The 11,697-nt window shown below is 48.5% G+C and overlaps 4 protein-coding genes across 4 annotated transcripts; 1 reads left to right on the top strand and 3 right to left on the bottom strand.

Annotated features, from left to right (window-relative positions):
• Positions 1-1,249: 1,249 nt before the first annotated feature.
• On the bottom strand, positions 1,250-2,263 carry FTJAE_13880 (FAD dependent oxidoreductase monooxygenase; the record flags this gene model as incomplete). The annotated part of the gene is made up of 3 exons (XM_037347064.1): positions 1,250-1,446; positions 1,509-1,671; positions 1,745-2,263. 3 exons carry the CDS (start codon positions 2,261-2,263, stop codon positions 1,250-1,252), a joined length of 879 nt encoding a protein of 292 aa, XP_037199098.1.
• A 614-nt stretch (positions 2,264-2,877) lies between these two features.
• Positions 2,878-3,900, bottom strand: FTJAE_13881 (alpha beta-hydrolase; the record flags this gene model as incomplete). Its single annotated transcript, XM_037347065.1, has 1 exon — positions 2,878-3,900. One exon carries the CDS (start codon positions 3,898-3,900, stop codon positions 2,878-2,880), a length of 1,023 nt encoding a protein of 340 aa, XP_037199099.1.
• Positions 3,901-4,507: 607 nt separating this feature from the next.
• FTJAE_13882 (acetoacetate ligase) lies at positions 4,508-8,843 on the top strand (the record flags this gene model as incomplete). Its single annotated transcript, XM_037347066.1, has 6 exons — positions 4,508-4,831; positions 4,895-5,635; positions 6,171-6,353; positions 6,424-7,586; positions 7,680-8,529; positions 8,679-8,843. 6 exons carry the CDS (start codon positions 4,508-4,510, stop codon positions 8,841-8,843), a joined length of 3,426 nt encoding a protein of 1,141 aa, XP_037199100.1.
• Positions 8,844-9,031: 188 nt separating this feature from the next.
• Positions 9,032-11,509, bottom strand: FTJAE_13883 (C6 transcription factor; the record flags this gene model as incomplete). Its single annotated transcript, XM_037347067.1, has 6 exons — positions 9,032-9,057; positions 9,225-9,530; positions 9,580-9,970; positions 10,036-11,120; positions 11,315-11,331; positions 11,418-11,509. The coding sequence occupies 6 exons, from the start codon at positions 11,507-11,509 to the stop codon at positions 9,032-9,034; spliced, it is 1,917 nt and encodes a 638-aa protein (XP_037199101.1).
• Between the last annotated feature and the right edge of the window lie 188 nt (positions 11,510-11,697).

Genomic DNA, 11,697 nt, shown 5'->3' on the forward strand with positions numbered 1-11,697 from the left:
ACTTAATATAGCATAAGATAATAATATTTTATAATTAGAAATATTATTTAAGTTTACTTAATTAAATAAATTTTATATTAAAAATATTTTAAGCTTAATAAGATATTATATATATATAATTAAATTTCAGTTACCTTTTAAGTATAGAATCTTAAAGAAAATAAGTTATTTTAAGATAAGTAGTTAATAAAGACATCCGTACTATGCTTCCTTATCCCTTTCCGCCCCACCACCCTCCCTAACTGCTTCCTGAAATCCCTTTGCTCTTATCCCGAGACCTGCCTTGACAGCTCCGACGCTCTCGCTGTTTCAATGTCGCGATTCATACCTCCCAGCAGTCGTAGCTACTCAGAGCAACTCTACGCTTCTGCTCCGTTCAATTGGATCACCGGGGTGCTTCTTTACTTGCTATAACCTCATTCACAGTTCTGCATAGGCAGATTCGCGTTATACGAGTCAGACTAATTTCATGGATTGTTCAATTGATTTTCTATCTCAGGACCCAGATTTGACAGAAGGACTGTCTCAAGTCTCGTGTTCAACATTAAAAACCTTGTAGACCAAATTGATGACTGGAACCACCGTCCTGGCCAGGATGTATACCATCATGCCCTTCCATCCATCCAAATCAAGGCCCTGGGAGTGTCAGAATACGAAGTAATTCATGTTGACCCTCATTTTGTCATGTTGATGGAATGCAGGCGTAGCAGGCAAGACTCACATGGGGCTTTATTCCGCCGCTCCTCGCTACCCATGTAAAGGCACGAGCGAACATCTTCCTTTCATATTCCTGACACTCGGTTTTAACTTGCAGTGTTGATGGTGCCTTACCATTCAGAGTAATTTTGTGCAGATTAATTAGCGATGGCAAGATATCTGCACAATCATTGATCGCCTGGTTTCCACCTTGGCCCCTGTTGCGAAAACGAATGCATCCATTAGCCTTGTGTGCTTGCATTGCTAACAATATTGCGCCAACGGGAAAAGAGCTGCACGTAACGAGTTGGCTGCATAGCATGTACAGCATCCCCAAGCAACCAAATTCTGTAGGAATCTTCCTTTGAGACCATGCCCGCTTTAGCGTCGTGATTCCTCCACTCAGGCTCCAGGGGCCGGCTGGCTCTCCATTCAGTTACATATATGTCATCTGGTCTGTCGTTGCCGAGGGAGAGAAGTTGGTCGCTAGATGTGGCATCAGAATGGCCATTTCTTAACCTCATCTGACAAAGTGTTTAATTTTGACTCACTACTACTCAGGAGACCAAGTCTTGACTAGACTTTGACAAAAGATTCGGCGTTGAGGAATGTCAGAGAGTTGAATGAACGGGATCATATCTCTGTCGACCGTGAGGCTCCAGTACCATGATGCTTCTTCTTCTTCGTAGACAGGTTGGTTTTTGTCGATCACATCCTTCGAGACGGATGTAGATTTCGGGGGCAGATAGACTATTAAATCTTGGTGAGACTCATGTCCGAGCACGCGACACAACGAGATGAATGGCGCATACCAGCAAAGAGGAGTACAATGCCTTTTGAGAATGCGAATACTGGACCTTTTTGAAGTACCTCTGGAAGTTCACGAAGCTTGCTATACGGAAGGCGACCTTTGTCAAGGAACGAGATCTTTGTCGGCAGAGGTACCAGGTTTCTGGCGCCAACTTGATAGTTTACCTATTCAGTGTCAGTGATCGAGAAGAAAATATGGAGGGAGACATCGACCCCAAGTAGAAAAAGGTGCTCTAACCCTGGAAGCGCTCCCATCCGCCCCAATAAGAACATCACAAGTAGCAGTTGTGCCATCGGTGAACTGCACTCGAATCTTGTCACAACCATATTCATCAACGAAGTGCTCGTAAGACTGGAAGATGTGACCGTAAAACGCGCATCCGGCTTTTTGGAGTGGTTCATGAAGGAGCCGACGAAGTGTCGATCGATTGATGGGGGTTGACTTGGCGTAGAAAGGCACTTTGACAAGCTCAATTATTTTTCTGAATTGAGCGTCATGAACCGTGGGTGCTGTGAACATCGTCTTGGATGAGTTTCGACCCAGTTTCCCAAGTACAGCATCCAGCTGTTGACTGTTGAGACAAGCCTTAAAGCCGGCCAGTGCTGGTGACCCCAAGTAAATATGGTAGCCCTCGCGGTTAGTCTCCTTGTCGTCTCTCTCATAGATCGCAACTTGAACTCCATTGTTAAAAAGTCCATTGGCAAGCAAAGCTCCGGACAATCCTGCGCCTATGATAATAACATTGAAAGAGGCCATTTTCGAGAAGCGTGAGTGGTGCACTTTGGCTGAGGTTGCTGGGTTAGGTTGGGGAAATTTGTGACCCTACGATTCTGCCCTCGACATTAAAAGAAGAAATCTTAACATTAGACGAAAATTTGCTTCCCCCACTTGGCTTGCAAATTTACCTTTGTTCCGCCATGTCCGCTTCCTATTAACAGATACCCCCAGGATCCCCCATGCGACAATGACGGAATACCTGCATCCTTTGCCAGGACAGCAGCCAGATCGCGGAAATTCCGCGGCGCTTAGGTACTTTGGGCCGAATTGGGTTTGGCGAGTTCTCTCGGCGTCAACACTATCTGGGGATTTCTGAGACAAATGGCAAATCTGAGGTTAATGGCATGGAAGCTTTCTAATGCCCGCGTTCAACGTCAGAACTAGACGCCCTAACTACTTCTGTTTGGAAACAGAGTCATCTCAGGAGAGACTCGTACATCAGGGGAAGCCTACGGAATAGAGAAGGTGTTGCTTGGGCCAGACATGTGCCACTTTCTTAATAAATCCAATCATACTTCTAGAAGTAGCAGATATTTTATTCTAACTAAAAAGTCTAGATAACAGAGCCGACAGCAGCCAAGTCTACTATCCACCTACAGTCTAGCTTTCAGCTTCTGTGCCAATTCACTACCCCATTTCTCCCCCTCGCTGTCCCCCACCGCTAGAGTCATGGGAGGGCTGATGTGGTTATGTGAGGGAAGTCTGATAACCTCACTCACGAAACCTGCCTTCCCTTGTACGAGCTTGATGAAATCCTCAGCCGGCTTCAGTATCTCTTGAGGATCGTATTCAGCAGTGATGATAATTATCTGTGGACCTTTGTGCGCATTCTCTGGATCCGGTATGTCAAATCGTGCGAGAAGGCCATACGGAGAGAACTTGTCCGCCGGGTAAGTCTTGGGAGGGTGATATGCGTCCAAGACAGGCTTTCGCGAAGGAGCGGCACCGTTGAAATGAAAAGGCGTGTTCAGAAAGATGCCGGTCGATATGTCAAGATTCTCGTAACCTCCAGCATGAATTGTGTCAGGGAACAGTGGAGGATGGAATAGATAAGTCCCGAGATGGACTCCACCGGCAGAGCATCCTATGATATGCACTTTCACCTTTTGCCCAGGCGCAGCGAACGGGAGATGCGTATCGACAAACTTAAGAAGTTGGGCCAAATCCTTTCCGCCCGTGGGGAATGTAGCATTCTCGTTTTCTGCAATCGCGGCGCCAGTCTTGGGGTCGATTGAGTTGACGCGGCGATAGTTTGGAATGAGAACGTGAAACCCCTTTGAGGTGAAGAAACGGCCCAAGTTCGCGTACACGAGGCCACCTGGAGGCATGGGCTCGTTCTTGTCACCACGAGTCAAGCCTCCGCCATGGAGGAAGACGAGAAGAGGGATTGGAGCATCGTGTCGAGCAGTCTCGCAAGTATACCAGTCGACTTCTTGTCGAGCATGTGCTCCGTACTGGTGCGTGGCGACCCTGACTGATTTGATGTCTTGCGCATGTGCTTGTAGAAAAGGAGTCAAGGCCTTGGAGGCCGCAGGCAAAATCTGGGGGATCTCTGGCCCATGCTCCTTGTGAAGGCTTTGAAGTAGAGAGATCACGGGTGAAGCGTCGGATGTCATTGTGCGAAATTTGGAATAGACTGAAGTGCTTTTGATTTTCTGTTTTTGGTCTTGAAGGGTTAATCCAAAACCGCTGGTTAAATAAAGGCTCACGATGCCTCTAAAGACTCTCGACAGCGAGATGTATGTCTGTTATGAGCTATTTCCCACCTCAATGGTCACACTTATCGGAACTTCCGCAAGTCTGCTTGAAGTTGGTGAAATAATACGGTACAGAGTTCCCAACATGCTCCTCTACGTTGCCAGTGTGAAAGTTTCATGGACCAACATGGTCTAAATTGAGGTCGGAATGGCCGAAGGTGAGTTGGTCTAGACTGTGGAGTTACTTGGAGTGCACGTGCGGAGATCTCGCCCTTGATGGCATCGTCAACTCGAACGCGTCGGGGGCGGAAGTTCCGGGCTTTTTATGTAGCGGTCTTGTTGGGTTCTCGTTCAATGAATTTAAGTACACTCTCTCATGCGATCTTATAACGTTTAAAGTATATCAACTCGACGCCCGTAATAAAGAGATCAGAGAAGTTGCTGCTTATGCTTGACAGAAAACGACTGCTGCGAAGCAATTTTCTACCAGCCGTTGCCACGCTTTCATTATTCCTTCGCTCATACGATGACGACCGAATCAGAGCCTACCATTCAACGCCTTTCTGCCCCTCCAGGCAATCCTAATGAGCCATATGTGGTTCCTTGTTTTGAGGGCGAGTTATGGACTATCCCAGCAAGCAACTCGGTCATGCGAATGCTGGTGACAGGCCACGAGACAAACAAGACATTCGCTGTTGTAGGAACTGGAGGCCTTGAAGACGAGCCAGTTCCTTTCCACTATCACGATGTCGCGCATGACATTTTCCTCTGCCTCAAAGGCCGAGTTCGGGTGTGGGCTGAAGACCAAGCTCGAGAGCTTGGACCTGGCGACTTTGCCAGTGTTCCGCCGGTACGAATTATGCCAGAACCATGCTGCGGAATGGGCCAAAGACTAATTTATCCATGCTGATAGGGAACCGTCCATCGTTATCATATGCCGTACCGATATCACACGGAGGTCGTTGGATTGATTATACCTGGAGACTGGGAGGAGTACTTTCGCTTCATCTCTGAGCGATACGCAGGCTCCTTGTTTCCTACGAACGACCGACGAGATCGAGCAAAGATACTGTTCCCGAAGCTGATGGCAGCTTCGGACCAGTTTGACATGACTATTGTCCCAGAAAAGCAGGCGTTCGAACCACAGCCGTGGGACGGCAGTGAGAACAAGCTGCCTGGAGCTATGGCGAAAGGCGGATACTTCCTCCGCGACGGCGAGGGCGATCGCTGGGAACTCTGCGGCACGGTGGTAAGACCGATGGCAACTTTGAAGGAAACAGGCGACAAGTTTACTGTCTATGATATCTCCTCCAGCATCCACTTCAACAAGACGAGCTTCAAGTGGGCCGTCCAGTTCAAAGACACACACCATGCGGTCTATGCTCTCATGGGTAAATGGGCCCTGATTGTTGGCAATAAAACGTCTGAATTGGCAGCTGGGGAAACAGGTTTCGTACCTGCAGGCTGTGCTTTCCGGCTCGAGCCGTCCGCAGCGTATGCCCGTGCCTATGTCTTCGCCAATGGCGGTGGATATGGTCAAGTCTTGACGAGCCTGGGAACCCTTTATGATGATATTCTGGTGCCGCAGTTGGATCAGGTGAAGAAATGGACTCAAGATATTGCCGGAATTCAAAGTTTGGAGAAGGAAACGGATGTACAATTTGTCAATCTGTATATCTAGCAAACTCGGCAGGGCGACATGCTGAAATAATTGAAGAATTTGTTCATGCTTTTGACGACGAAGTACCATGAAGAATCTATAGAGTATCGTCAATACAAGCGACATTGCTAGAATCTCTAATTACATAAAGCGCGTTGGTAGAACCAGTGTCGTAATTGCCAGACCTCGCCCACGGTCGATACATGGATGGAATTACGGATCCTTTCGGTGATTGCTTACTTTCGCGCTCGCGCTGGCCTAACCCTAAGCTTCTGCCGTAGTACCGTTTTGTCCATCAAACGCGTAAGTGTAGACGTGAAAATTGCAGTGCGGTAGTTCCGCACACTGTCCCGCACGGAGGTGCGGGACTTTTGGAGGGAGCGTTCCGTACCCAAAATTATGCATGTTTAGTCATATGAAATGGCTGTCTTGACATGACGTCCCCGCCCCTTGAGCACAATGGGCTATACTATAACTTGGCAGGTTACGGCGCCTCGGTAGATTGAGGTCACTACTATAGCCACCACAGCCATCGAATCTTATTTCAACGAAAACACTCAACCGTGCATCCATTCGCATTATGTCTCCTCAGCTAGTCATAGAGACTGACTTCTCAAGCTCCGAAGAGCTATGGCGACCATCCTCAATGGAAGCCACCAGTATGTGGCGGTTCATGCAAAATGTCAATCAGAAGCGGCACAAAGCTATGAAGGTGAGAGAGCAATCGACGGCGTCAAAGGGGAGAAAGCCTGTGGTTCCGGCTAACTCGGTCACTCCCTTAGACCTACCAGGACTTGTACAACTGGTCCGTTGGTCCCGACAGCACCCAATTCTGGGCAGACCTCTGGGATGAGGCCCGTCTCATCCACGAAGGAACATATACCCAGGTAGTGGATGAGACTGAGAGAATGGACAAGATCCCTCGATGGTTCCAAGGTATCAAGCTGAACTTTGCCGAGAACATCCTTTATAGCGCAGACCCCAAAGATGCCTCTCGCTCAATCACTTTGGGCAAGGAAGATGACAAAATCGCCTTGATTGCTGCCAGGGAGCCGACAGTATCTGAGAAGACATCGCAACCAATCATTTCTGGCAGTATCGAAGTCACTTGGGGTCATTTGCGTCGGCGTGTTGCTCTAACTGCTGGTGCATTACGTGCTCGAGGCTGTCGTCGCGGAGACCGAGTTGCTGCTGTCGCCAGCAATTCAATCGATACACTGGTCTTGTTATTGGCTACGACAGCTATTGGCTCTATATTCAGCAGTATGAGCACTGATCTCGGAGCGCCAGCGATTCTTGATCGACTTGGACAGATACAACCACGCCTCATCTTTGTCGATGACATAGCGATATATAATGGAAAGACAATGGATCTATCCCAGTTGTCGATTCAATTACTTGACGGGCTTACAGCCCAGACAGAATTCGAGGGCGTTATTATTCAGTCTGTAAGCGGCGATACATCACCTCTCAGCCAAGAGATGCAAGCGATGAACCAACGCAGCACGGCAAAATGGTCACCATTTGAGGTGCTTCGAGACTTCCTATCCCGAGGCAGCAATTCAGAAACCAATTCCGCTCCATTTGAGAGGTTGGACTTCTGTGAACCCTTCTTGATTGTGTACAGCAGTGGAACGACAGGAAAACCCAAGTGCATCACCCACTCAACCGGTGGTGTTCTCCTTAATGCGATAAAGGAAGGCCATCTGCATCAGAATTATGGGCCAGATACGATCTGCTTGAACTTCTCTTCGGTAGGGCTAAAAAAAAAAACCCTTTCTTCGAGAATCAAGATTCAGGTCACTAACGGTGTCCCCAAGACCAGCTGGATTGTCTATATTCTCACAGTTGTCGTCCTGCTGCATGGGTCGCGAATTGTGCTCTACGATGGATCACCGCTTTTCCCCGATTGCCAATCATTCATTCGTCTTCTGGAAAGGCAAAGGTGAAGCCTCTGCTTCTCGACTATATATTCGAGGCATTTCTGGACGAGCCAAGTTCAGAGGATGACACTTTGTGCTAACCATTTGCAACGCAGGGTTACCGACTTTGGAACGTCCCCTCGCTGGCTAGCTAGCTGCCAGAAGCAGAACGTTTCTCCACGAGCTATTGCAGACTTGTCATCACTCAGGACGGTAACCTCAACTGGCATGGTGCTCACAGACGATCAGTTCAAGTGGTTTTACAACGACGCGTTCCCCCCCCATGTTCAGCTCTGCAACGTTAGCGTTCCCCCCCATGTTCAGCTCTGCAACGTTAGTGGAGGAACAGACATGGCCGGAGCACTAGCCATGAACAACCCTTTAACTCCAGTGTTCTTGGGAGGATTTCAGTGCCGCCCGCTCGGGATGGCAGTAAATGCATATGAGCTCTCGCAGGGCAGCAACAGCGAAGACTTGGAAGCTCCCGAGAAACGAGTTCCAATCGTAGAAGGCGAGCCGGGGGAGCTTGTAGTAACGAAGCCGTTTCCGAACATGCCCCCTTTCTTCTGGGGTGATGCTGATGGACGAGAGTATTTTAGGGCATACTTCAACGTCTTTGACAGTGTCTGGCGCCATGGCGATGTCATCAAGATCAACAAAGCCACTGGGCGTGTTTTCATCCTGAGCCGGTCAGATGGCATTTTGAACCCCGACGGTATCCGTTTTGGTCCATCCGACATATACTCTGTGGTCGAGTCAAAATTCACTTCGCAAATTCAGGACTCCGTGTGTGTCGGTGCTCGTCTTTCACGAGAGTCGCAATCGGAAATAGTCATCTTGTTTGTGGTGACGAAACCTGGCCACAAGCTCACGCATTATTTAGATGCACAACTGAGAAAAGAAATTCTCAAAGCCTACAGCAAAAGGCATGTGCCTGGAACGATAGTAGAAGTTCCTGAGATCCCGGTAAGTTTCTCCCCCTTTCAGTAATTTCTCAAGGCACAGTCAACGGCAGGTCACGAAAGTGCCGTATCCAGCACCTCCAGTTGATTGAAAGCCTTCATGTGACATCCAGCAAGCACGAAGACATATGCTGACGCAAATTCGGAATCTAGATAACTCGAAATGGAAAGAAGGCAGAAGTCATCGTCAAACAAATAGTCTCTGGGCAGACGATCACGTCAGCTTCCGGCCTAGCCAATCCTGAAAGCTTAGAGGCCTTCAAGAAGTTTGCTGCGCAAATGACTTCTGGAGCCCAAAGAAAGGAGAGCAAGTTGTAATTTGGAGCGACTACAAAGTCAGGAAACTCTGTGATGATTTGCATGCTTGCTTCCCTTGTAAATAAAGTCAACAAGGGACAATATCGTATACATTAGATTAGAGTGTAAGATCATTTAGTTCTGTTGCCCGCTAGCCGTACAACTGTGTCGCTTCTGCTACCTAAACCTTAGGCCTCTAGTAGAGCAGTTTATCCACCATTGGATCCATATGGGCCTAAAGTGTTCAAGGATTGTCCCAAATCAGAGTTCGGGAAGAGCTTATCCAGATCGAAGCAATCGGGCAGTTCCGTGTTCCCCCAACAAAACTCATCTGAAATGTTAACCCTGGAGCACAGGAGTGTTGCCTTCTTTCGGTAGCAGAGAAGAGAGCACCGAACTCACCTATTGGCATTTGGAGTATGCCACCTTGCGTAAACGGTGACTGCCCTGTGGTATCGATTGTGGGCATGTTGAAGGGCATTGGAGCGCCCTCAGAAGGCGGGATCCCTAGTGAAGCGGCAATCTTCTCAAGTTCGTCAAACGAACACCACAGCCTCTGTGGCCTGTAGACACGACGAGGCGAAGACCTGAGGATCGCAATAGCCTTGTGGAAAGCTGGACCTGCAAATTGACTAAAGCACGGAGGGTTCTGGGATACTGTAAGAACGAGCGCTGCTAGCGCAGACATCGTGAAGTAGTCAAAAAGGCCTGGTAATCCAGGTCCGATGCACGCACACTCAACGATCTGGGAGCATACATTCAAGATGTCTATCAGACTCGAGAAGCACTCGAGCAGAGTCTTCCTGTTGAGCGCTGCCCTTTATAGGGAATAAATCTCGTGTTTTCAACAAGATTTTGAGATGATGTCCGCGAATGCGAAGAACTGCCTGCTGGCTGGCGATAGAGCGGGCTCTGGGGCTTTGTCCCAGGTTTTGCGGCTGGTGGTATTGCAAGTGTTCCGGTATTTGGTTGAGGATACGATCGATCTTCATTCCCAGTAAATCGATCCTGTCCTGGTTGACTTGCTTGCTTAGCGGACCCTCGTTGTTAAGGCTGTAGATGTCCAACAGTAAGCGATCATATGCGATAGAGCAACGCAAAAATGCTTGTGTTTCGCGCTGGCCTCTTGTATTAGCTGCGCATCCTTTCTGCAAGTTCCGGCAGTCGCATCATAATACCAAATCATCAAAAGGAATACATGACTGATACATACCAAATGGAAGCAATTCTCATCCACATAAGTATCATCGACCGAGAATGGAAGACCTGTTGCTAGACCAGTAGCACGGTCAAGGCTGTAAATAGTACATACTATGAGCTTGCGTGACTCAAGTTCCTCTGAGCTGAGATCCACCGCGGTCGGCCCCGATATCTTATGCATGCCAAGCTCAAGAGCTGCACGAAAAGCAAAGCTGAGAACCCTGCTCGCTTTAAGAGGCTCATCTCGATGCAAGAAATCGATGCTGTGGTTTGAGAGGCCGTCAGTTGAAGCAAGCGAAAGCAGAATACCGTTCCGGATGAACCAGGATGGAGCGCTTACCAGAAGAATTGCCATAAGCACATCGTCAAGTTCGGGCGTTCCGTAAATCGCACAAGCATCGATGGACCACTCTATGGGCACATCATGCCTGTTCATGTCAAAGCTGACTCCACTGCCATCGCAGGCATCAAACAATAGAGACAGAGAAAGGAGTCCCTTTAATATTTCGACTCGTTTTGGATGAAGCGGGCATTCCTCACTTGACCGAGCCGGCCCCGCGATCGAACTCGGTCGGCTGAATCTGTCGAAGATGATTCTTGACAGTTCCTTGGCGGCATCAATGTCAAAGCAAGGATAGAATGGAGCCAACGCATCTTGGAATAAAGACAAGAGTCGTAGGGTTTCGTCGTGGCCAAGTTCAATTAGGGACTGCACAGAGTGTCGTGGAAGGGAGGAAGACACCGGGGGGCTCCCAGCAGTGGTTGATGGGCCCGGTATGCTTGATACATCGGAACCGATCGACATAGGATACCCTTTAGTCTGGAGTTTGCTCTTGGCGACTTCGAATGAGTGAACAAAGCTGATTGGATGCATGGGAAGGTCTCGTCCATTATTGAGGTCAGACGCTTCGCAAGCGTACAGGCTCTGACGGTGGACTGAAGTCTCTGATAAAACAAACCCCGAGGGTGCATCCTTCGAGCATGGCAGTCGTTGGCTCTGTCTATCGTTCTGCTCAGCTGTCGTGTGGGCAGTGAGATCTATCAGTGAGTTGACGCTCTGTTGAATCTTTGCCAAGGTCGACTCGAGTCTCTGGATTCCTGGCGGATCCGGAGCAGCGAAGATTCAGCGGCCGATCTGAACACCATGTCAGCGATCAGATGTCGAGGAACGCCGACCAAGGAGACACACGTAATGGCTGATGAGACGCTCACGCGGTCCGAGGAGTATCTGCACTCCAAAAACATGCGTTCACACCGCCTACAGGGCACGCTCCCTTCACACTTCACCTTACGTGCCTTGCAAGCCGTGCTGCCACAGTAGGCCAGTCAGTCAGCTGCTCTTGGTCTGCTGACTTGCTCAATTCAGTAAGCAACAGGTCTGATCAGCAAACTCACCAAGCGACGAGCGCATACGCTGCCCGCTGTCGCCTCTTGGCGGGAGGCTGCTCCGAAGGATTGCGACTCCTTGTTGTGGACGTGGTTAACATTCTGCATGAGTGGCACATGGGATTGGGAATAGGAATGGAGGAGTAAAGCTGGGCAAATGATCGCTGCGGGAAGCTAATTTTAATATAATATTTTATAATTTAAAGAAATTACTTTTATTATATATTATTTTAATAAATAACTTTTATATAATTATTAAAATTATTAAGTTTTTAATATTATATAATAT

This window comes from Fusarium tjaetaba (assembly GCF_013396195.1).
Source record: "Fusarium tjaetaba strain NRRL 66243 chromosome Unknown NRRL66243_c0000490, whole genome shotgun sequence".
In the NCBI taxonomy this organism is placed as follows: Eukaryota; Fungi; Ascomycota; class Sordariomycetes; order Hypocreales; family Nectriaceae; genus Fusarium; species Fusarium tjaetaba.